The sequence below is a fragment of the Notolabrus celidotus genome, chromosome 15 (genome assembly GCF_009762535.1).
Source record: "Notolabrus celidotus isolate fNotCel1 chromosome 15, fNotCel1.pri, whole genome shotgun sequence".
Classification (NCBI taxonomy): Eukaryota; Metazoa; Chordata; class Actinopteri; order Labriformes; family Labridae; genus Notolabrus; species Notolabrus celidotus.
The window spans coordinates 10,772,965-10,797,559 of record NC_048286.1 but is presented as its reverse complement, the minus strand read 5'-3'; the positions used below and the strand labels follow the sequence as shown (position 1 = coordinate 10,797,559).

The 24,595-nt window shown below is 40.9% G+C and overlaps 2 protein-coding genes across 6 annotated transcripts; one reads left to right on the top strand and one right to left on the bottom strand.

The window, feature by feature from the left end:
- Positions 1 to 4,070: 4,070 nt before the first annotated feature.
- On the top strand, positions 4,071 to 20,540 carry LOC117826485 (epidermal growth factor receptor substrate 15-like 1). 5 transcript variants are annotated; one of them, XM_034702568.1, is made up of 24 exons: positions 4,071 to 4,161; positions 4,657 to 4,698; positions 4,845 to 4,934; positions 5,035 to 5,082; positions 5,177 to 5,272; positions 5,957 to 6,022; positions 6,110 to 6,235; positions 6,334 to 6,393; positions 6,510 to 6,776; positions 8,271 to 8,428; positions 8,798 to 8,963; positions 9,157 to 9,219; positions 10,650 to 10,735; positions 11,410 to 11,482; positions 11,798 to 11,959; positions 12,354 to 12,551; positions 12,858 to 13,022; positions 13,389 to 13,497; positions 13,765 to 13,901; positions 14,177 to 14,237; positions 15,602 to 15,687; positions 15,940 to 16,003; positions 18,295 to 18,311; positions 18,803 to 20,540. In XM_034702568.1, the coding sequence occupies exons 1-24, from the start codon at positions 4,135 to 4,137 to the stop codon at positions 18,947 to 18,949; spliced, it is 2,514 nt and encodes an 837-aa protein (XP_034558459.1). In that variant the 5' UTR covers positions 4,071 to 4,134; the 3' UTR covers positions 18,950 to 20,540. The 5 variants fall into 5 exon arrangements, with proteins under 5 accessions (XP_034558459.1, XP_034558461.1, XP_034558460.1 ...); XM_034702570.1 differs by having other exon boundaries at positions 18,295 to 18,381; positions 18,803 to 18,920; XM_034702569.1 differs by lacking the exon at positions 9,157 to 9,219.
- A 1,072-nt stretch (positions 20,541 to 21,612) lies between these two features.
- klf2b (Kruppel-like factor 2b) lies at positions 21,613 to 24,074 on the bottom strand. Its single transcript, XM_034702573.1, has 3 exons — positions 23,730 to 24,074; positions 22,563 to 23,466; positions 21,613 to 22,432 (listed from the first exon to the last, which is right to left on the bottom strand). The coding sequence occupies exons 1-3, from the start codon at positions 23,799 to 23,801 to the stop codon at positions 22,257 to 22,259; spliced, it is 1,152 nt and encodes a 383-aa protein (XP_034558464.1). The 5' UTR covers positions 23,802 to 24,074; the 3' UTR covers positions 21,613 to 22,256.
- Between the last annotated feature and the right edge of the window lie 521 nt (positions 24,075 to 24,595).

The following is a 24,595-nucleotide window of genomic DNA, read 5'->3' as shown; positions in this document are numbered from 1 at the left end:
TGATTAGGGATAGGGTTAGGGTTGTGATTAGGGTTAGGGTTAGGGTTGTGATTAGGGATAGGGTTAGGGTTGTGATTAGGGTTATGATTAGGGTTAGGGTTGTGATTAGGGTTGGGGTTAGGGTTAGGGTTGTGATTAGGGTTAAGGTTGGGGTTAGGGTTAGGGTTGTGATTAGGGTTAGGGTTGTGATTAGGGATAGGGTTAGGGTTGTGATTAGGGTTAGGGTTGTGATTAGGGTTAGGGTTGGGGTTAGGGTTTAGGGTTGTGATTAGGGTTAGGGTTAGGGTTGTGATTAGGGTTAGGGTTAGGGTTGTGATTAGGGTTAGGGTTAGGGTTGTGATTAGGGATAGGGTTATGGTTAGGTTAAGGGTTAGGATTAGGGTTAGGTTTAAAACCAGAACTAAACTTAAGCATACAGAACCAGAACCAAACTCAACCAAAACCGAACCAGAACCGAACTAGACCCGAACCAGAACCGAACCAGAACCCTACCAGAACTGAACCAGAACCGAACCAGAACAAAACCGAACCAGAGCCGAACCAGAACAAAACCGAACCAGAGCCGAACCAGAACAAAACCGAACCAGAACCGAACCAGAACCAAACCAGGACCGTACCAGAACTGAACCAGAACCGAACCGACCGTAACCGAACCAGAACCGAACCACAACCGTACCAGAACCGAACCAGAACCGAACCAGACTTCAACCAGAACCAAACCAGAACCGAACCAGAACCGAACCAGAACCGTACCAGAACTGAACCAGAACCGAACTCAAGCAAACTGAACCAAAACCAAACTCGAGCAAACAGAACCAGACCCAACTCAGGTTAACAGAACCAGAACCAACTCAAGCAAACATAACCAGAACCAAACTCAAGCAAACAGAACCAGAACCAAACTGGAGCAAACATTATTAATGTCCTCAGGTTGGCATTGAGAAAAATCAGATGCCTCAGCTTGAATGGGCTGATCTGATTTCTCCTCTCAGTGAGTATTTGCCCGGTCTTCAAGAAGACTCTCTCTGAAGGAACAGATGTAGCCAGGATACACAGCCTCCCCTCCAACACCTGTATCCTATATCCTCACATTTGATTGGCCGCATGGCCGCCATGCTGACCAATCAAAACAAAGTTGTGCTGTGAGCAGAGCTGGGGCTGAGCACTGTGAGTAAGCAGGGAAAGGAAAAAACTGGGAGCTGGCTCTTTCTTGATGCGAGCCGGCTCTTCTGATTCACTATAAAGCATCGGCTCTCAGAGCCGCAGCTTTTGATCATGACACATCACTAATGTGCTTAATCTGTGTTACAATTATAAGGGGGCCTTGGACAATTTTCTGACCTGTAAGGGGTCCCTGGCTCCAAAAAGTTTCAGAACTCCTTCTCTAGCTAGCAGGAGTGCAAACTCCCGATAGTGAAAACAAACGGAACAAAAAGAGCGACACAGCTGCACAGAAACTCCACGTTGTAGACATTGCTGATCATAATAGACATCGCCATGCAGGAAGACAGTTTACATTTTTTTAAATCTCTGAGAGATCTTTAAATACAGAGTGCGTCTTTACACCAGTGAGATTTTTTCAGAGTTTACGGTAACGCAATTAAAAAACGTGACATTTGCTTTGTTTTATATCGATCACTTAGCATGATGAATATCATGATTAAGCAGGTATATTTTGAGTCTGAGTTGAGTTAAGAAACATTTGTGGCCATTTTTGTCATCCAGTTCTATTTAGGTCATTAATGCACTGATCCTCTGATCATTATTATTATTTAATTATTTCAATAAGGCAGCTTCCTGATTCCTTTGCTGGTTATTTTGTTTTTTTCTTAGCTCATTTTATATTTTTGAGAAAAGAGATGAGATGTTGCCCATCATTGTTACTTGGTTGCACTAATAAAGTGAAGTGCTGTACATCTGTGGTTGCATTATTCTATTATCAAGCCATAGACTACATGTCTTTCAATGTAGACTTCCACTGAGAGGAACATATTAGACTATTTAGGAACTAAATTAGGAACTAAATTTAGACTGTCATACCAGCTTGATCATCAATGAAAATGTCCTGGAAATGTCCTGGAAAATGATCTCTGGAAAAGAGTGGGAACCCTGATTTCAGTCAATTCACAATTATCTCACCTCTTAAAAAATTACTGAAATCAAATTGAAAGGGATTCTTGTTTGGGCAAAGGGCATAAATGCTCTGTACTGTACTGGCTGTTTATTTAAGATAAGACATTCCTTCATTCGTCCCACATCGGGGAAATTAAAGTCATACCGCAGCAAAATAGATTGTGCAAAAAATGTATAAGAGTTGTGGACCTCTGAGGCCAAGCATAGGTATAGCCCCCCCCCTTCAGAAAAGCATCAAAATTAACGTTTGACAAATGTCTTATCTACATCATGGATAGTAATACTTCATTTTTGTATAAAAATTTAGTTGCATGGTTTGCTCAGAGCCGGCCCTAACTTGATGCCCCAGGTAAGATTTTAACCGGTGCCTCTTGGATTGTAACCAACTCCAACAATCACATCACATAGGGCATACAGCTTTATGTTTTAAAGGTTACCTTTATTCTAAAATAAAAATGACCTCTAAAAGATCTTTAATAAAATGATAATAACACTGATATTTAGCAGGTAAAAAATACAATTTCAAAATACATAAATTAGTAGTAGAACGTATTCAGTCATTATATAACACAATCATTTTCACAGTACAGCTTTCAACAAAGCAACATGTATAATGTATGAAGTGATGACTGAAAAGGCAGACGCAAAATGCATATTTAAACCTAGCCTACATTTTCTATCTAATTAAGCTATTAGCTTCCAAAGTGTAAGGAAAACAACAGCAAAACCAAAACAGGTAAATCATGAACACTTATGGACTTTAAAAACTGATTTGCATACCATTATTTTTAATAACCAAAAGTGAATCACAAGCTTCAAATTGTATACCGGCATCAGGCATCACTCCGCAATTTCACCTACATTGTATGAGATGAATTAATATTATTTTTCCTAATATCTTCATATTTTCTTACTCACTCATTTAGGGTGCAAGTGGCGCCCGATAAAGACGGCCGGTGTGCCGAGAAACGCCTGCCCGTCGAGAATTGCATGCACCTCGCGGGAACGCGCACCGTTCATAGTTGAGCGGTCCACGGCAATGTACATTTTAAAACCGATACAATTCTTATTTGTGGGGCTAAACAGTGATGAGTAATGGTCCGAAAGTAAAGTTAATATCTTTTGTGTCATTTATGTTGAATAGACCTTGCAGAATAATGATTTTATTACCATAAACGTTTGACTGAAATGTGATATCCTTTTCAATGCGGTAAACGCAAAAAATTGATGGATCGATTGAACTTAATTGTGCTACTCGAGTGTTCTGTGGCATTTGAGCCGACTGTATCATTAAGCATATATCAACACAGAGAAAAACAACAAACAAGTGCAAATAAAATCCAGATGTTTACTTTAAAAGTTGCAGTGTGGACATTGTTTGTTTTGATGATGTTTTAATGATGTTTTAATGATGAATGTTTTTTTTAATTCCCTGTAAATTGACATTGGGTGACTTGAAAGGCGCCTCCAAATAAAATGTATTATTATTAATTATATTTTTATCTTTATTTTTATTATTATTATTATTATTATTATTATTATTAGTAGTAGTAGTAGTAGTAGTAGTAGTAGTATAATTATTATTATGAATATTTATTATTATTATTATTATGATTATGATTATTATGATTAATATTAATAAAATCATTATTCTGCAAGGTCTATTCAACATAAATTACACAAAAGATATTAACTTTACTTTCGGACCATTTCTCATCATTGTTTAGCCCCACAAATAAGAATTGTATCGGTTTTAAAATGTACATTGCCGTGGACCGCTCAACTATGAACGGTGCGCGTTCCCGCGAGGTGCATGCAATTCTGGGCGGGCAGGCGTTTCTCGGCACAACACCGGCCCCGGGTTTGCTGTTGGGCAAGTCCACCCATGAGTCCGGTGCTTTGAGATGACACAGAAACCGGAACCCACGTCCCATCCGATCCGCCGCCGCTCGTGCCCGCGCGGTTAAGGGGCGTTTGCGCGTTCCCGAGTGACCAGGAAATATGGCGGCGCTCATGACTCTGAGTCAGGTAACAATTCACAATAGCTCTCGAAAAGTCTCTTGTGTGAATACAGAACCTTATCAAATGCCAGTGACAGTGTTTTTACGGTCTAACCATATCCCTGCGCTGTGAGCAGTGGTTTGATCTGTCTGTGGGGACGGATTAGCTTGATTTCGCTGTCAGTAAAGTGAACATGGTTAGCTAGGTTAAGTAAGGATAGCAATGTTTCTGAACGTTTTTGAGGAAAGAGAAGCTAACACAGAAATACGTAAAGCTGACTGTGAGGATGTGTCTAATGAAAATAAACATGTCTTACTATTAAATATTTAAGAAAAAATAAACCTTCAGACAGCTGACGTTAGCTGTCCAAGTGTTTAGCGATGTCCATCGCTTGTGAACTCGCCTAATTGTAATGATGCTAACTTTGAAGCTAGTTTTCTAAAAGCTTGATATTGCTCATGTATACGCTGACTTAATTGTAACTGTGCCTGTCACATATGTCTCCCCTGTTCGCTTCTCCAGTTATCAAGTGGAAACCCAGTCTATGACAACTACTACAGACAGGTAAGCTTGAAGTCAGAGCTGTGATTTCTCTCTCTTGCTCTTCAGCTTTCTGTTTATCTGAGTGCTTTTTGCTGTATTAAATCTATGACTTGTGCAAAGTTTTGTCTGATTTATTCACTTAGTATTATGTTTCTGATTCTTTGTAGCTGGATCCAGGGAACACAGGCAAAATATCAGCTGGAGATGCAGCTCAGTTCCTTAAAAAGTCAGGGCTGTCAGACAGCACGTTGGGAAAGGTGGGTCAAAATCATAGGTCAAAATCCAACTTATGTCGACACAACTCACATCTGTGTGTTCAGAATCTAATCCTTCTTTTTTTTCTGTTGTGTTATTGAGATATGGGATTTGGCAGACTCGGAAAGAAAAGGCTATTTGGATAAAAGGGTAAAAGAAGTTCTCTCCAGTTTCTTATGGTTGCTGATGCTGCTGATTTGTGCATAAAACACAGCATTTGTCTTGCGTTCTTCCTCGTTCGTAGGGTTTCTTCATAGCTCTGAGACTGGTGGCGTCAGCACAGAGTGGAAATGATATCAGCCTGCACAACCTCAATCAAAACTTAGCTGCACCCAAAATTGTAAGTGATAAAATCACAACTGCAATACTCAAGGATGTGATGTTGAAAATGATAACTGGATATCTTAAATAGGAAAACTGAAATTGAGTTATTGCAATTACACTACCAGTCAAATGTTTGGATACACCTTCTCATTCAATGGTTTTTATTTACTTTAATTATTTTCAATGTTGTAGATTAATACTGAAGACATCAACACTATGAAATAATATGGGTTTGCTATAATACGGATTACAATAGAGGTCAAATAGGGCTATCCATTGTGTACTAACCCTACCTCTGAACAACACAACTGATGGTCTCAAACACATTAAGAAGGCAAGTCATTCTACAAATGAACTCTTGACAAGGCTCACATGTTCATTAAGAACCATTCCAGGAGACCACTTCATGAAGCAGACTGAGAGAATACCAAGAGTGTGCAAAGCTGTCATGAAGGAAAAAGGGCGCTACTTTACAGAATCTAAAATATCAAACATATTCTGGTTTGTTTAACACTTTTTTGTTAATTAAATAAATTCTATGTATGTTCTTTCATAGTTTTGATGTCTTCAGTATTATCTACAGTTTTTAAAATAATTGAAATAAATACAAATCCTTGAATGAGAAGATGTTTCCAAACTTTTGACTGGAAGTGTATGGTTTCCTCTTATCATACATGTATCGTATTGTGTCTTTTTGCAGAAAGACTCTAACAGCCCATTATTAAGTGTTTCAACCACGGGACCTGACTCTCAGTGGGCAATTAGGGTGAGCTGATACCATCTTGAAGAATGTTCTTGCGTACATACAAAAATCAAGTTTTTCATGGAAACTAAAGCTTCTTTTCTTCCCCAGGCTGATGAAAAAGGGAAGTTTGAGGGCATTTTTGAGAGTCTGTCCCCTGTAAACGGTCTACTCTCAGGTGATAAAGTCAGGCCCATTTTAATAAACTCCAAGCTACCTCTGGATGTGTTGGGAAAGGTGATATTTCAAATTAGACTTATGTAGCACATAACATCAGTTTACAATTCAAAGCAATGAAGTGTCATTCATTTGAAATGACCTCGATGTTTCTGTAGATTTGGGATCTAAGTGATGTTGACAAAGATGGACAGTTGGACAAAGAGGAATTCACAGTGGTAAGAGTGTGCCTTTTGTTAATGTAAAGTTCTGCTGTCACTCCAAAAAGCAATTTAAACTTAACAACATTTATTATACTTTTCACTAAGACATGATATGATGTCCGACATTCTAGGCAATGCATCTTGTGTATCGTGCCATGGAGATGGAGCCTGTCCCAGCTACCTTACCCTCCTCCCTCATCCCCCCATCTAAAAGGAAGAAGACTGCAGGTAAACTCCCAGGAGCTGTGGCCGTGCTGCCTGCTCTGTCTGGGTTTACAGCTGGCTCGGCTCCTTTCAAAGATTCCCTGCGAAGCACTCCTCCTCTGGGCAGCGCAGCCCTCCTGAGCAACAGTACTGTCAACCTGTCTCCAAAACACTCCTTTAAATCCAGCACACCGGTACGTTGCCTCACTCATGTTTCTCTACAGGCCCATGCAGACATTTTACATCAGGGTACATGTTTTCAGATATGAACCAATGTAAGAACATTTTTCACAGCCATACAATGTAGACAAAAAGACCTGGGGTGATTATAAAACATGTGTATCAACATATGTATAGCAGAGCATGCTTTGACTATATGTTTTACAAAACCCTCAGTGTTGCCAGTTGCACATGTATCAGAGCATCTCTGCAGATGGTGCTTTACAGAAGAATTGATCTATCAAGGAAACCTTCTCCTGAATACCATATTATTGTAATATTGATAGAATATTAGTGCAAATAGAAAACACGGATGCTCTTGTATGAATAATTACAGTGTTTTCTTTCTTTCAGCATCAGCTTAAACAATTCAAAATCAGTTTTGCTCTCATTAAAACACAAGATGAAACTTGTTTCCTTCACAAGGGAGAGAGAAGGCTAAAAGGATGTTAGGTCATGTAACTTTCAGTAGCAGTTTCACACAGCTGCCTTCCTGAACTGATCAAAAACCGAGTAAATTCTTTCTCTAAGTTCAATGTCATGACGATGGGGGTGATTTTGAGCTAAAAGATACACACACAAAAAAATGAATTTAGTTTTCTTTGCTCCTCCCTCAGAAAGGGGCCCAGCCTTTGAAGAAACCCGCATTACATGTATTGATTCTTCTCCTTCTCTGATGGGTGGACTTGTTTTTCCACATTGTTTTGAGCGTTGTGCACGGCCCAGTTTGTTTCTCTTTACCTCGTTGTAGCTGCAGGGATTTCTCATCCGTGACTCTTAGAGAAACAGGTTTCCCTAAGAGGGAAGAAAAGTTAGGCTCTGCTCACACTTGTACCACAGACCTGAAGGGGAATAAAGAAGTGTATAAAGAAAGTTGTGATGTTTCCTAACTTTCTTTATATGCCAGTTTTCCTCCCTTCATTCTTTGCCATTCCTCCAAATTTACATTTTGTGTTACTTACCTAAGACCAAAAAGTAAGATTTCTTACATACAGTGGGGCAAAAAAGTATTTAGTCAGCCACTGATTTTGCAAGTTCTCCCACTTAGAAAGATGAGAGAGGTCTGTAATTTTCATCAGAGGTACACTTCAACTATGAGAGACAAAATGAGAATAAAAATCCAGGAAATCACATTGTAGGATTTTTAAATAATTTATTTGTAAATTATGGCTCTCTCATCTTTCTAAGTGGGAGAACTTGCAAAATCAGTGGCTGACTAAATACTTTTTTGCCCCACTGTATGTGCTAAAGTTGCATCCCCTTATTTGATTTCCAGTTTAAACTCAGATTTTCACGCTATTTTTCAGTGCTGTTATATAGGGCATCATAGGTAACAGTACATTTTTGTATCTAGCTTTGACTCCATATTTATATTGATACTTCATACTTGCTGGTAAAGAAATCAATGTGTAACAGATGTTCTTTCTCTTTTCTAAAACCACATGAATGTTGTCTTTTGTTTATTATAGCCGGCTGTAAACTGGGTGGTACCGGCGGCTGACAGGGAAAGATATGATGAAATCTTCAAAAAAACAGATGGGGATAATGACGGCCTTGTGACTGGAACTGAAGTCATTGAGATCTTCATGCTGTCCACTCTCTCTCAGACAATGCTGGCACAGATATGGTGAGACTTCTGCACTTTCGCAACACACATCCCAGATTAACAAAACACCGGCCAAGTGAGCTGCGCTACACCTTTAACATGCAGCAGCTTTACAGCACATTACCTGTTTTTGCATTTTAAAACAATCAGTCCTATAACCGGCATCATTAAAGCTTTTCCCTTTACCTGGGCACCCGAGCAGAGCTGAATCATCCACACTTGCTCTATACAGAGATACTTCCTCTAGCTTTAACTCTGGCTCCATCTAGTGAGCAGTATAAATCCTTTTTTCAAAGGGCCACATCAGTCCACAGAGGATATTGTTATAAGTAGATGTTTTGTTTTATTTCTCCAAAATCCATATCATCATGATCTCCCCTCTCTCTGCAGGGGACTTGCTGACACCAAACAAACAGGCAAGCTGAACCGGGAGCAGTTCTCTCTGGCCATGTATCTGATCCAGCAGAAGGCCACCAAAGGTATCGACCCTCCCTCCAGTCTAACCCCTGAAATGATCCCCCCATCAGAAAGGACTGCTGCTTCAGCTGTGGGTCAGGTGAGTCCAGACTGCAAGATCTACCTCATCTGGCAAAAGCACAGACCTCAATTTTCACTTGCATTTGTACTCAAGGAAGCTGTTTTCCTGCTGCAATTAAATGTAGTGATCTGCTTTCTGACTTTTCAGCTTCGCGCTGCAAAACTGTTGTATGCTTTGGCTTTTCTGAGCTTTCTTCCTCCCTTTCAAACAGAACTTTGTGGGGTTTATGCCAGCTGTGAGACCTGATCTTGCTTCACTTGCTAATACGCGCAGAGTGAGTAATAGACTGCTATGCCACAAGGTGGTGCTGTCGTATTGTCATAATCTTTGTCTCAGTCTAAAACTGTATGTATAACCGAAACATTTACCTTGTGTTATGTATTAATATTTTTATTTATCTTTTAATAGTGAAATAGAGATTTATTAGATAGTTTTTTTCTGTTCTGCAGTATATTTTCATTAATCCTGAGTGTTTTAATTTAGGCAGACCTGGCTGTTCCAAGTCTTAACTGTGAAAAAGTCAAACACTGCCATCTGCTGTCCCATCAACAGGCTGACACTAAAACTTCTCTCCAGCTTAGAAAACCAAAGTTACATTTCTGTTATTCTTTTTGATCAGTCTTTTTTTTTTTCAGATATAGTCACAAAAAACACTTACATTGAGAAAAACAACAACAACAGTAACATAGGACAGTCAAAGACAAAACAAACAAGATGTCCTACTCCCTATTGCAGATTTCTGTTATTCTAATAAAACCAAGCAGTTACTGTAATAGTTGGTCATGAATACTGGTTATATAGGTGTTGAGATCTGATGCTATGACCCTTCAGTGATCAAAGAATCCATATATCTCTAAGAAGCATTATAAAATGTGCCGTAATAAAGTCAGGGATGTGTCAGGCATTTGTTCAGGGCAGGTTTCAGGATGAACCCAATTCTTCAATATTTCTGTGAGTTAATCAGAACCTCATATATCAGGGTTTAACTTTTCCTGCTGAATTATAAAGTCAAGTTTTGTTCCAAACTTTATAAACCAACAATGGCATATACGACCATTGAATCACTCTAATTCATCCTTCCATTGGAAAACAAAGTTTTTGGTGTGAATGTCCAGAGTGATGTCATCAATTAGTAAACCAATTAAGCAAGAGCTTTCAAGAACGACAGAACAAATGCACACGCTTTTGCAACTCTTACAAATACTGCAACTCAGTTTCACAGTTCTTTTTTTAAGCTTGAGCAGGAAACCATCAATCTTTTTCCACCTTCACTTTTCTTTAATGTTGCATATGTTTGGCCGATGTTTCTTAGAAACCCTCAAAGCTTTTTTCATGTTGAGCACTGATTTATAGCCATACTTCATTGTGTGTGTTCAGTTCTTTGGTTGACTCTTCATGTGTGTATGTATCATTTGAAGTGTTGACTGTCTCCCTAGCAGTGAGAGCTCTTCATGTTCCCGTCCTTGGTCTTTTGTTCTGTTGGACGTATCAGCAGGAGCTTGTCTTGTTCGTTCCCCTCTGCTCTCTCACTCCCTCCTTTTTGTTCCCTTCACCTTCCCTCCACCTCTGTTTGGTGTACATTTCCCTGTCCTGTTTGCCTTTTTCCTTCTTGTTGTCTTTGTCCTCAAGTTACTTGATTCATCATATTTTCTTACCCTGCCCCCCTCCCTCCTCTCTCTCGTCTGTCTCCGTCTCTCACCTCAGGACAGCACCGGCTCGGCTGGGTCGGCCGAGCTGATAGGCATCAAAGAGCTGGATGACCTCAGCCAGGAAATAGCTCAGCTGCAGAGGTGAGCCCCTGAACTCTGAGTAGCAGGAGGACAGCTTTGTTTCTCTTCCTCCCCTTGAGAAAGAGGAGGGGAGGTTACAGTCAGAGGATGTTCAGGATCAAAGATCTTTCAAACTATTGGATGTATTTCCACTAAATAATGTGAACCTTCATTTAACCAGGGACTTTTATCAGAATTTATATCTGAGAGGAAATTAACAAAATAAGCAGTAGAGTGTCTGGAGAACTGATATTTGTCAAGGCTGCATATTGTCCGAAAGGTCATGGAAATAATACTGATCAATGGTTGCAACAGATGCCCCATCTTTAACTGCTTCCTAGTGTTTATCCTTTTGGAAACCCCTCTGTCACCATGTTCTGCCAAAAGCAGTATAAAACAACCATGAATCTTTTTTTCTTTTTTGCCCACGCATGCTCAAGTTTTCCACATGAGCACAGTTTATGCCGAGTAAAATGACCATAAAGTGGAGAGTATCTTTATTGCAACTTACTAATGTTTTTGCCACTCATGGCATTGTTTTGCGGGAAACCCCATCAGTCTGCTTTCCGAGCATGCAAAAAATATCAAAGAATAAATTGAAAATATTAAAGGATATTTCCTGTTGGGATTTTAAACTCCACAAAAGCTTTGATACAAAGTAATAACCCATTATCTCTCTTTCCTCTTCCCTACAGAGATAAATTCATTTTGGAGCAAGAGATCAGGGAAAAGGAGGAAACCATCAGACAACAAAATACTGATGTTCAGGTAAGGCTGACCATATGAATAGAACTAGCCCCTCCCTCATCATCATGCTCTTTTGTGAGTAAACTGGCTCTAGAGTTAACTAATGGGTTAAGATAATATTGCTGTGCCAAAGGAACTATTCTGCATGTGTGTGTGTGTGTGTGTGTGTGTGTGTGTGTGTGTGTGTGTGTGGGTGTGTGTGTGTGTGTGTGTGTGTGTGTGTGTGTGTGTGTGTGTGTGTGTGTGTGTGTGTGTGTGTGTGTGTGTGTGTGTGTGTGTGTGTGTGTGTGTGTGTGTGTGTGTGTGTGTGTGTGTGTGTGTGTGTGTGACCCTCAGGACATGCAGAATGGCTTGGACAGGGAGAGCAGCAGCTTGCAGGACCTGGAGTCTCAGAAGCAGGATGCACAGGAACGTCTGGAGGAGATGGACCAGCAGCGCTCAAAGCTGGAGGGAATGCTAAATGACGTCAAGCAAAAATGCCAGGAAGAGACGCAGATGGTTTGTGACCTTTTCATTTAAAATATGTCAAATGTATTAAAGCAAGAAAAAAGCTGGTGTGTTATGTATTGGGCTGCTGATGACATTTTATATCTTGAGTAACATCTTGTTGTGCTGTAAAAACGGTGCAACCTTTATAAGCAAAGTAGCTCATTCTTTGGAATTTTTGCAGTGCAATATCAGAGATCAGTCAGGTTTCAATCAGAAAATGTTGTACGTTAAAGTTGATTTGATCCAATTATTATTTTCTTTTTTTTTGCACCCTTCAGGACTTTATTTGACCTCATTACAAAGCACAGTCTTTGAAAAAGCTGGAATTGCTTTAAATGTACAGCTATCAAACCGTTATTAAACTACAAATTCAAAATATTTGTTTTCTGCTTGTACCCTCCAGATCTCGTCCCTGCAGAGCCAGATCCACTCCCAGGAGACCGACCTCCGCAGCCAGGAGGATGAACTGAGCCGCACTAAGGTGGACCTGAGCAGGCTGCAGGAGGAGGAGGCCCAGCTGGAGCAGAGCCTGCTCACTGGTCGCGTGCAGCTGGACAGCATCATCAAATCTCTCAGAACCACTCAGGAAGAGCTCAGCCAGGTCAGTGACAAGGAGTGGGTGTCATCTGGATCTCTGAAACTTTATGGCGCACGACACTGAGTAGATCAAAGTGAGAGCGGTTTTTGAGGAAGCTTAAGTTATTCAACAATAAAACAGACCTTTCTGTGGAGATAGAACGTTTGTTTCACTTCTACTTCCAATGTGTTAAAGCATTTAAGGAGATCTGAAGAACACACATTTAACGCTAACTGAAAGAAACCGCAAAGGAGAACCTGTAGAAATAAATATATATAACATGTAATTAAAATTTTATAGATCTATGTTTTAAACCTTTTGTGTATTTAGGCACGCAGCAAGTTGTCCATGATCCAGGACAGCCAAAAGGAAGTGACCAAGACCATTGAGCAGTACAACATCGCTTTGAGCGACATCAACGGAGGGAATCTCAGCAACCTGCCGGACTTAAACGAAGGGTTTGCTGAGAAGCAGAACGGAGGTTTCAGAAATGCGGTGAGAGATCTTAAAAGCTCAATATCATCATTATCACTAAGGCTTAGAAGCCAGGAAGTTTTACTATTATTACCTCCTAATAAACCTAATTGAAAAAAAGTAGAATAGAGAACGTGCTTTAGTACTGGAAATCTCAATGAAAGCATTTTCATATCACGTATCAAGTTCTTCATTTTTACAGGAATACCTAAAGTTTTTTATTATGTAGAAACATTCCATTCATTTAACAACATGATTAAGCTGTATAACCTACTGTGTTCTGCTGTGACAGATTTAATGGTGGCTTTCATGTTATCATTTTTTGTGCAGTCAAGATGTGACCATTTACATTGAACTTTGTTTTGATTTTCTGGATTCATTCGTCAGGATGACTCTTTTAAGTCAAAGCTAGCCATGTTCAACAACAGCGCTGCGAAGGAGACTCCAGTAGACCCCTTCCAGACAGAAGACCCTTTCAAGACCGACCCTTTCAAAGGTCAGGAAGCTCTTTTTATATTCTAACTCTTTTTTTGCCTTGTTACGATCAAAGTAACCACCACCTGTGCTAATGTTGTGCTTCTGGGACGTAGCATTTCAGTGAAATTACTAAGTGGTATGAAAATAAAATATTTGTTGTTTTCATGCTTTGGGGAAAACATCAAATAAAGTGTTGATTATTTCTTGTTACAGTCAGGAGATGATTGTGAAGTTCATACCTAACCATGACAATAACTCTGTTCTCATTGACGTTTCTGTTTCCTAGATTCATTTGGAGATCCCTTCAAAGAAAGCGATCCCTTCAAAGGCACCACATCTGATGACTTTTTTAAGAATACAGACAAGCCAAACCTGTTTGGATCCTCTGACCCATTTGGTAGAAAACCCACACCGCCAGCAAAGGTATCAGACGGGGTTTTCTTGCATGCACTATTATAGAAGGACAATTAATGCTCTTTTATCAAAGACTCAAAATGATTCGTCCTCTTCTAGGATTGATAGCTTGCTAAAGTTGTGGCTTCTGATAGAAACAAGCTCTGACGTGTTCCCACTGGTGAAGACAAAGGAGGGTTTTTAGTGGCTGTGCTGATGTGAACATTGTTTTGTGTGTATGTTAAACAAGATCTTTAGAAAAGCTTCCCCTCTCAACCTTTGCTTCTCTTCTTTGTTTTTTTCAGCCAAGTGCCTTCAACAGTGGTGACCCTTTCACATCAAACAGCCAAAAACCAAAGGACTCAGGTACGGGGCTTGTTCACAGAAATAGATTGAATGTATTGTTTTGAATCTAACAAGTATGCTGAGGTAGTAGTCATTTGTGCCAACACATTTAGTTGTCGCCTTCCAGTCTCAATGTTTAATCTTGCATCCGTACTCTATGCATAAAACAAAAACAAAAAAACAAACATCTGAAGTTCATACTTGTAATTTAAAATGATTTGCAGACATAGTTTGTACATTCTCTTCTACTTTATTTGACTGAACATAGTAAGCAGGGTGAGATGTCGTGGCACAGTTGTGGAACAAACTGCTGGCTGACATTTTGCCCTGTGACTGACTTCACAAATAAAAGCGCAAATGTGTACTCATCCCTCAACCAACTCTGCACAGATTTTCCACGTAGATTTCCCAGAGGGTGATTCTATTAACAGACACGTGAATGTGAAAGGAGATTGTTCTAGTCGTGCAACACGTCTCAAAGACTCATTCTTTGCCATTCTGGGTGACGTGTCAGATTTAGATTTTGTTTTTTGGGGCATTGGGGGCAAACAATTTTTACTCACTGTGGTTTCAATTTTTCCTGTGGTCTCAGGCTATTTTTAGCCCAGTACCTACGCATTTAACTCCTGGCCAACTAAAAATACTCCCCCCTACCCTGGAAAAACAGGAGGCTCGCTGGAGCCAAACATAACAGAAACTTTGTGACTGTTGGTCCTGCTCTACTAGAATACACTGCCACTTCTTCAACCAGTCCTCTCCTTGCTGCCTCTGTCCTGTCTTTATATCTGCTGCTATTGAAACGCTCTGCCTCACTCGCTACGGAAGTTGTTATAAGTTAGTGGCTACTTCTGGTCAGTGCTCTGCTGTGCTGCACACCTTCAGAGGAACACAGGGGCAACTGTAGATCTGAGCTGGGTTACTGTGCCCAAAAGAAAACACTACGTACTTCACATGAATGGGGTCTCTTGTGGCCGCACACTCACAACAAACATATTCTATTACAATGGTTTGTTTTTGCACTGTAACCAGCTGCAGTTAGCCCATTTTTTTTCATTAAGCGGCATACCAAGCAAGCTTCAAAACAACCCCGGCACAGTTCTGGTTAACAGTACGCCGACTGACGCCTCTAATTAGCTGATCACATGCATACGTCAGGTCAAACAAAAAACCTCTGCTTTCCAGGTTTTTTTGTGAAATGTCACGGAAAATTAAACGGTCATGCCACATTCCCCGCCCTAAAAATAGCACGCAGGCCCTTTCAGAGTAAGATGTAGAGATGATGTTGAATGTGTGGTTTGAGACTGAACTTTATTATAGTTACTTATAGGCTTTTTCCATAAACGCTCTGAAATGGGTCTAATTTTTTCAATGCACTCTTGTCACAGATGTGTTTGGGACAAAAGACCCCTTTGGAAGCAAATCTTTTGGAAACAAGGGAGGTGGATTTGCTGACTTCAGTCAGATGTCAAAGGTACGCTCTGGACTCTTGGAGTTATGAATCAGTTGTACCATAAAGCAGCGTTTTCCACTTAAGCTGTGTTGTTATTTTTACTCTCATCATGAGTGATTTCTTACTTTTCTGCTACTCTATCACCTTTATGAAAACAATCTCTCTGGTATGAAGCCAAAGGCTTTAGTGTTTGGCTCACAGTTCTGTTGGAGTCATCATTTTGTGCGATAGTTGAGAGGCTTTTTTATCGTCTACTCCCATGTGTGTGAACAGAAGTCGGACAACCCTGTGCTCCCATCGAAGAAAAATGTGCCCAATCGACCTGCACCTCCCTATGGTAAGCCCTGATTGTGTCCTGTGTGTGTGTGTGTGTGTGTGTGTGTGTGTGTGTGTGTGTGTGTGTGTGTGTGTGTGTGTGTGTGTGTGTGTGTGTGTGTGTGTGTGTGTGTCTGTGTGTCTGTGTGTCTGTGTGTGTCTGTCTGACTGTGTCTGTGTGTGCGCGTCTTTGTCTGTGTGTGTGTGCTTGAACATGACTGAAGTTGCAGTTTAACTTGACATCTATGATTTGCTATATTCATGTTTAGCATGTTTTGTCTGTTTAGTCCAGTTGAAGTCTTAATAGTGTTCATCATGCTGATGTTTCCAGTTCTGTATTAAATCAACGTTATTACTTTTATCATTTGCGACCTGTCACATGAATGTAATAGTAGGGATTGAGGCTAACTGTTGATCTATTTAAAAGGCTTTCTTGTGCCGTGATGTTATGCAGAAACATCCACTTCCCTGTTGAGCAGGGTAAAGAGAACATGTGTTTTCTTTTGAAGCTGTAAACAGGAAAGCAGTTGGTAGAGGTGAGGCTACACTGGGGGCTCACACAGTGATGTCACTGTGCTTTAATAGATGTAGTGCAGTGTTGGGTTAAACCATGGGTTAAACCTGTAAAACAGAGGGAAGAAACGAGTGGCTCTCCTACATTAAGCCTCATGTTCATCTTGTGTTTTTGGGTGTGAGTGCACGTTCACACAGCCAACCACTACCCACAGGCCATGCCCAGCTCATACACTTCCGCTGTGACCTTGCACTTGTTCTTTTAAGCAGAAGCCACAGCGTGAGAAAGTTGGAGTTCCTCTTTGCTTTACCACACAGCGGAGGGTAGAGATAAGTGGCCACATATGGCCAGGGAGCCAGCTCAGGAGATGTGCATCTGATGTGATAAGGAAATGAGAAGTGTGTCATTGAGCTGTTTACAGTTGTGGAATTATCTTTAAGGCATATTTTATGAAAAGTGTTATCTACAATATTTAAGTTCAGAGTTGCTGCTGCTGTTATTATGAATGATAAAGCCCTCTAGAAGCTCTTTAATGTGCAGGTGCATCTTTGTTGGACTCAGTTTGATGTATGAATGATTATCAGTAAGTTATAGTACTGAGAGATAAAGAGGAAGAGTTCCAATCTTTCTGTATATAAGGGTGTGTCTGTCTTTTATAGTTACTTGTTTCCCAAAAAAGCCACTCTTTGCATGTTTAGCCTCAATGCATCAGTGAGCCTTACTCAAAATAAGTGGTTAACACCTTTTTTCAAATCAATATCACTTGAGCCTAGGTGACTGCTGTGCACACCATCAGCTTGAACCTGCTGGCTTCCTGTGAGAGTGGAGCCACACAATATTGCACATTAGACTTTTTGAGTGTCAGCTTATTTTCCCATGGGCCACCAGTCATTAGCATCTGAAGTAAGTTCTTGTGCATGGGTTTTGTTTAATGTCTTCCTTCTCCAGTAGGTATGCTCAGTTTGACCGCATCAGAGCCGTCCCAGAGCGTTCCCTGTACAGGCTCATTTGTTGCGACTCATTCCAGTAACGCTCCCAAAGACTGTCCTGTGGGTTTTGCAGATTTTGGTGCTGTAAGTGTAGCCAGCTTACGGTTTCCTGTTGGTATTTTTGTCTGCATGAGCCGCTGATCTTATGATCTCACTCTTCAGACTGCTGCGCTGCAGGCTTGAACGTGACAGCTGTCTGTCACTGGGCCGCTCTCCGTTAACTGTCCCTTACACAGCAAGCCATCACAGGACTGTCGTGCTTACTGGCTGTTGACTAACAACTGACAGAACACCTGAGAGCTTTTTTAAAGCTTTAAAGACGGAAATTGACTGTTTATATGACTGACTTTGACGGGCTTCGAACTTGTGTTTGTCTAGACCATTGTCTGTCTGGTAGAGGGGCCTTTGCATGCTTGCTATTGTCTTCAGCTTTTTGACAGGAAGTCAGGATTTATAAAGTCTTAATCAGCGAGTCTGTGAACATGCCTGGTCAGGTAGCACTCGAGGAGCATTTTTTAAGTCTTGGAAGTACAAGTTAAAGGCTTATTTGCTGTCAAAGCATGATATGCCTCGAAGCAGAGCACAACAGAGTAAATCTTCCGCTTTGTCCCACATCTTCCGCTTCTTTGCCTCCGTGTGTAAGCTGAGTTTGAAGAGATGATGCATGGCAGCTTTTTTTTGTCTGGTTTGTATTCATTTGACCTGACATGCATTTATGTTATTCCTCATGCCAGCATGAGACTTTTGAGAGGGATTTGTGGGTTCTTTTTATATCGAGCTCTGTATTGTAATTTCTTGTTTTTCTGCCAGGATCTGAATATGACGAGGTAAGTCTGTACAAGGGTGTGGTGGTCAATCCTTTGCATGAGATAAAACTTTCTGCACTGCGTAATCTGAGTAAGCTGATTCAGAAGCATGAATACTTAATGTGTATACTGTCCGTCACGGTGATTCATGTGATTAATGTTTATGGGAAGTATGTTATCAGTCATTTGTGGCACTAGCTGCATATTGTGTAGTAATCTTTGTGTAGAGCTTTTAGTGTCACTTTTTTCTGCTTTTTTGTGATGTCCAGGCTAAATCCAAACATCAAAATAATTACATTTATTTTTCTCAATTTACCGCCATATAAATCTGATCATTTCAATTATGTTTGCTGTATATTTTGACCCTTCACTCCAGTAAAAACATATGATTTGAAATTTGCATCCACCATTACTTTGAAATCTTGCTTACACTCAGTGATGTCGCTATTTGTGTTGACTTTTCCGACCGTGTCTGTGTTTTTGTCGACATAATGCGTATTTCTCTGTTCTAGTTTGGAAATGAGAACCAGCAGCTGGAGTGGGCCAAGCGGGAGAGCGAGCGTGAGGAGCAGGAGAGGCTGAGGAAGCTGCGGCTCCAGGAACAGCAGGACCTGGAGCTGGCCATCGCTCTCAGCAGGGCCGACATGCCCAGCTCCTGACCAGGAATGCCCACACCACAGCTCTTAGTCTTCTTTCCCCCACTGCCTTACAGTCCCTCTGTCCTTAGGCTCATGACAACAGCACCAACACAGGCTTAACATGACTGGCAGCCCTCTGTTACCAATTTGTGTAAGAGAACAGTGCTTCTCCAGCCACAGATGGACTCCTGTCAAACGCCTCCAGATTTAGCAACCCGTTAAGGTTCATGACTCCAAACTCTGAGGCCACTGTAATCAGGGACCATACGAGCAATCTTGATTCAAACCGGCCTCACTCTGCAAAAACAAATCCATTTAACACAACCCCAATCAACTAGACTCCAACCTATATCTATCTTCATATCTTTCGTCTAATCACTCTGAAGTATAAAACACCTTTGTGTTATGAAAGAATAACCTTTTAAGAATATTTTACAGTTTAATTTATAGAAAAAACAACACATATGTTGTGTGAGAAGTACTTGTAAATTAAATGTATAAACTTTTTTATATAACCTTTAACCTTTCTTAATAATCATGCCCAGATAACTTTACATGCTAAATACTTTGTCGCCCTTTGATCCGTTTGCCTGATTTCCAATGTTTAGTTTTAAGGAACTCCTTTATATACTGTAAATACTGTTAGATGACGGTTTAAGGACAAGCTTAAGAAAAGCTGTATCCTTCTTTTTTTTAAGCAGACTCATCTTAAAAGACCTGAGCATAGTGTTCAGATGATCGATGCTATGATTTAGTGTTCTATTTCTCATGAGTTACAAGTGTTTTAACCATTTATGCTGACTTAATATTTTAGGCCTTAAAATAAATGAAGTGAAAAATGTTGAAACATAACCAAACTCTCAAGTGGGACATGTGTATGTATGAAATTTAAAAGTTATTGCTTTTGAACACCCAATGAAGCCCTTACATAGCTTTTCTCAAATAGAAGTTTTGCCTTGTCCTTGTTCAACACTTCAGATGCTGTTGATAATCACAGAGGTCTTCCTTTATTATGAACAAAGTTCAGCCCATCTGCAGCGCTGTTGCACCATCCCTCTGATGTCAACAGCTTGTGTCTGTCAGGTGGACTATCATTGGTTGCCTTGTAACGCCCTTGTAACAACAACTTGCACTCCTATACAACTAAAAGCCTCTATAAAATGGAATAGGTGTAAACTTGTGTTGTTTATACTGGTGCTGTTACACTTAACTGCTTTACACACAATGCACAGTGATGTCTGCTTTCAGCTTTTTGCTCATCTTTTTCCACATCGACCGGTGGATCTCTATTTATTTTCCTATTGTATTATTTTTCTCAGTTTTGTCTCGTGATGTCTTATGATCCAGTTGGAGGACATTTCTTGAAATGCCTTAAATTCTTGCATCTTTGTAATTATGAAACACTAATCAGGTTTATTGGGCACATAATGTACGCACTTGTATATTCCAGAGTTGACTGGATACCTACAGAGTGACAGCGCCTTATTTATCAACATATCGACATTGTAACATTGTAACTTGCAGAGTATGTATGTGATTAAAAAAGATCTCAGCTTTGAGGTGCTCAGAACTGTTGTAATTTTTAATTGAATAAAAGGGATTTTTAAAACTCCTTGATCAAGGTAAGTCTTGTTTTTCTAACAGCAGAAAGATGTGAGCTGTTACTCCTGGTGATCCCCACTCAATAACTGACCTAACAAAAATTTGAAATGAAGGAAGGACTTTCATGTTGACTCTATTTTTAGATTTAAGTCTGACACTTCACCTAACTGTAAAATGCAGAGTAGCATTAATATTGTTTACATCTTGTGGTTCTGTATTACTCCTGGAACAAAAAAAGTGAAATGAGAGTGATAGATTTGCATCAACCCCTGCAGATATTTTTACCTAGTGTGTACTTCCTCTTTTTAAAAATATTTTGATAAATTCTAGCAAAGTGTTGATGCATCTAAGTCACACTTGGTAGGAACATTTTGTTTTTATGGGTCCCTTCAAGATATGAGATAACTGTTGAGCTGTGTGACACCACTTTTACACCATATAACGCAACAGAAAGAGGATAAATATGTCCACGCAATTGAAATGTTGGATATTTATCTGCTCTTCAAAATACCATCTGGCTTTGAGACATGGACAGGCTCTGATGCAGGGGAAACAAATGCTCAGTGACACCATGCAGACACAGAATTCACAGACTGAGATACTTTGAAACTGCAGAGCAGAGTGACTCTTTGTAATTGTAGCATTAAAGCCCTTTGATGTCCTACTATAATTTCTACCCATCAGAAAGGGAGTCTAAGGGCTCCCTGATGAGGGTTTTTGCTGTGCCCCTCTGTCCAGACGGCTCCCGGCTCACTCTGTAATTATGGAAATGGAGTGTTTGTATTTATAGGCTAAGCCCACAAGCGGCTGCCCTTCTCTGTCTTGCAGCTGCAAGACATCACAGTGGAAATCAAGTGGCCATGTTTTGAATTAAAGTGAGTATACTATGGCAACATGTATAACATATTAAGTGTAACTGATCTGATGGTCTGCATGTCTGCTGCTCCTTACACTGGTTGTAAACACTTTGTGGAACCTGCTGTTGAGTGGGTGGATGTGGTTCATTGAACTCAAAGTGTGAACAAGATATATTTGCAAGGACTGAACATGCATGAGAAGTTACGAATCACTCAGTCAGAAAGTTCAATTTCATTGTTTTTTAATATTTACAATAAATACATTTGACAGTATAAAATCCATGTACATATTTATATAAATTTAAGTGAAAATAATGCACAGGACATCAAGCCCTGATAGTGAACAGAGGGGCTGGATCCAAAGGTTTCACACAAGTGGAGACAACTTCTACTCCAAAGAGAAGGAGGCAGGAAAGTCAGGTCATTCAGACACTGAGGCAGTTTAAATAAAACATTGTCTTTGCACATGCTAGGCATCTGTATGTGCACCTCACTCCTGTCAACAAGAATATGTTGTTTTGTGGCCATGTCATTCTGTCGCGAAGAGTTTTACAGTAGCACAGTCGTAGAAAGGCACTTTTGTGTCAAACACAGCATTCCAGTTCTGTCAGAGAAGAGTAGTATATACAGGGCCAGCCCCTTCTTGGTCTGCCTGCTCTAAAGCAAACAATGCTTTTCTAAAGCTTTCATACAACCAGAGTAGTACCAGCTACATCATTAGAAAATAACACTAAAATTTTGAATTCAATATTATATATATAAAAAGACTTTGGTCAGGTGGAGAACAATTTAAATAAAAAATACATCAGTTGAATCACAATAAAAAACACAATCCCCCCCATGAACCCTCAGTCTTTATGTGGGCTCCCTCACATGTGTCTCTTCATGTGAAGCGCGAGGTGGTCAGACCTGGAGAAGGCGCGTTCGCACAGGTGGCACTGGAAGGGCCTGTGACCTGTGTGTTTGCGGAAATGACGAGTTAACTCATCAGAACGGGCGAATTTCCATCCACAGCCTTCCCAACTGCAGTGATACGGCTTCTCACCTGCGTGGACAAAGAAATGAGCGATTATTAGACTTTGCTTGAGGGGGTACATAGTTTTGAGCAAAGCAGGCCTGTGCGTAATTTCGCGCAGACATCATATTTATAATGATTGACATGGGCTCAAACTTACCGGTGTGAGTTCTGAGATGTGCCTTCAGGTGGGAGCTCTTGGTGTAAGTTTTCCCACAGCCAGCAAAGGTGCAGGTGTGCGTGGCTGTGCGCTTGCGCGGCCAGGTGCGTCGCCCTCTCTTTGGTTTTGACTCCAGCAGCTCAAGGGGAGAAGAGGGCGGTGTGAGCATCACCCTCTGCGCGCCTGGCTGCAGGCTGAGACCTTCATCGTACATGCCAAATGCAGTGTGTGGAGCGTGGTAGGACATCTGCATCTGCGGAGCCTGGGAGTGGTGAGGGTAAGCTGTCGGTGTATGATACTTCTGGGAGAAGTTCATGGGCTGGCACAGCTGTGCCTGGCAGTCTGAAACTCCCTGGTCATTGGGGCTGAGAGGCGGGGTCATGTTGCTGGCTGCCCGCGGGGAGATGGCAACCCGGGGCTGCTCGAAAGACATCATGCACGACACGTTCCCTTCTTGTTTGATTTTGCTGCAGCTTTGAGGCACCATGCCCATTACGGGGCCGTAACCGTCCATGGGGGGCTCCACTTTGATGATGTCTTGGCGGGGAAAAGGCACTGTGTTGACATAAAACCTCCCCTGAACGCCGTTGTTGCGCGTAATGCCATAGTTGCTTGGTCCTTCGGAACGGAGCAGCTCTGTCATGAGGCTGGCGCCGTACGGGGGCGGCGGGGAACGGTGGTCCTCTGCTGGGTATGATGGCACGGAGTGTCCCGTCGTGTACATGCTGGGGTCAACCGTACTAACAAAGTCTGGTGCGCTGCCTGTGCATGTTGTGTTGGCGAGAATAAAATCCAGATCCAAATAGTTACTCAGATCCTCGTCGTCCTTTTTGATGTGATGGTCCAGGTGTACCATCTCAAGCATGGAGCAGCTGCTGGGGAGTTTGTCCTCTCCTTTCCACCTCTGTAAGAATGAAGAGATCATTATTAGTTAGGATGAGTAAAGCGGTGCTTTGAGAAGGAGAGATGCAGACATTTAACTGAACAAAGAAAGAGTTCATCTTCCTTAAATGATATAATTCCTTTGGGTTTCTTAGAGCAAATGAATCAGTTCCAGCAACTTTGTAAATTATTGAAATTGACATTCCATTCAAAACAGGTGGAACAAAGTGATGCACATCTTAACCAACTATAACTTTCAAACATATAACAAGACTTTAAACTTACGTTTTCCCATGGTTTTTCCCTTTGGTTTGAGAATGTAGAAAAGGATGGTAGCATCACTCCGGATAAGGCCATCGTTGGGTGAAATAATAACTTATCTCTTGTCAAAGTTGCGTTGTGTAGAGCGGCAGCCGCTCGAGTCTGTGCGCCTATCTCACTGTCGCCTCTCCACAGCTGCGCTCAGAAGACATGAACAAGTTTCGAAGTGGTAGGAGGTCCTCCAAACTTATAACTGTCTAAGCCCAGTACGCTCGGCCAATTGTAAGAGCTCAGGAAACAACGTAAATTTGGTAAATTTAGCTCTTTATAAAGCAGCTCGTGCAGGCAAGGCTGCTCAGTTCGCTGTATGACAGGCAGAGGAGTGCAGAGGACTCTATAAAGCTTAGGACCTCCCTCGCACGATGACGCAAACGCCCAGCAGACACACCTACTCTAGTTTGACTTGGAAAAAAGTTGCTGGCAAATTACAAACACACGGACAATATAGCAACCATATATACTTACGTAATATGCTGAAAAGAACAAGCCTGATGACAGAAACTTCTGGATGCCAAGCCGCAACAACTACTTAATATCAGAGGCTGTCAGTATTCCAGTTAATCAGGGTAGATATAACTTTTTGGATGAACAGTAATAAAAATATAATCAGACTCAGAGTAGTTGGGTAAAAAGGCTGGAAGGCAATACAAGAACTCAGAATTATGACTTAATAAAACGCAGGCAATTTGGATTATGATGCGTAAATCTAATCGCGTTTGACATAAAACTGTCCAAAAACATCACGTTGGAGATTTATCTCTCAAATATTCTATTTGATTGCATCACTTGATTTATGAATGCCTCAAGATCATTTTTTTTCATCTGTGCTT

What these genes read in the sequence shown, in the direction of transcription:
- LOC117826485 (XM_034702568.1), top strand. Translation starts at nt 4,135, where the DNA reads ATGGCGGCGCTCATGACTCTGAGTCAG. An exon ending in ACAAAGAGGAATTCACAGTG is followed by an intron (nt 6,394 to 6,509) that starts GTAAGAGTGTGC and finishes CCGACATTCTAG; the next exon opens with GCAATGCATCTTGTGTATCG. An exon ending in CTCAGGAAGAGCTCAGCCAG is followed by an intron (nt 12,552 to 12,857) that starts GTCAGTGACAAG and finishes TTGTGTATTTAG; the next exon opens with GCACGCAGCAAGTTGTCCAT.
- klf2b (XM_034702573.1), bottom strand. Translation starts at nt 23,801, where the DNA reads ATGGCCTTATCCGGAGTGATGCTACCATCCTTTTCTACATTCTCAAAC. An exon ending in GGGAAAAACCATGGGAAAAC is followed by an intron (nt 23,467 to 23,729) that starts GTAAGTTTAAAG and finishes TCATTCTTACAG; the next exon opens with AGGTGGAAAGGAGAGGACAA. An exon ending in ACATCTCAGAACTCACACCG is followed by an intron (nt 22,433 to 22,562) that starts GTAAGTTTGAGC and finishes TTGTCCACGCAG; the next exon opens with GTGAGAAGCCGTATCACTGC.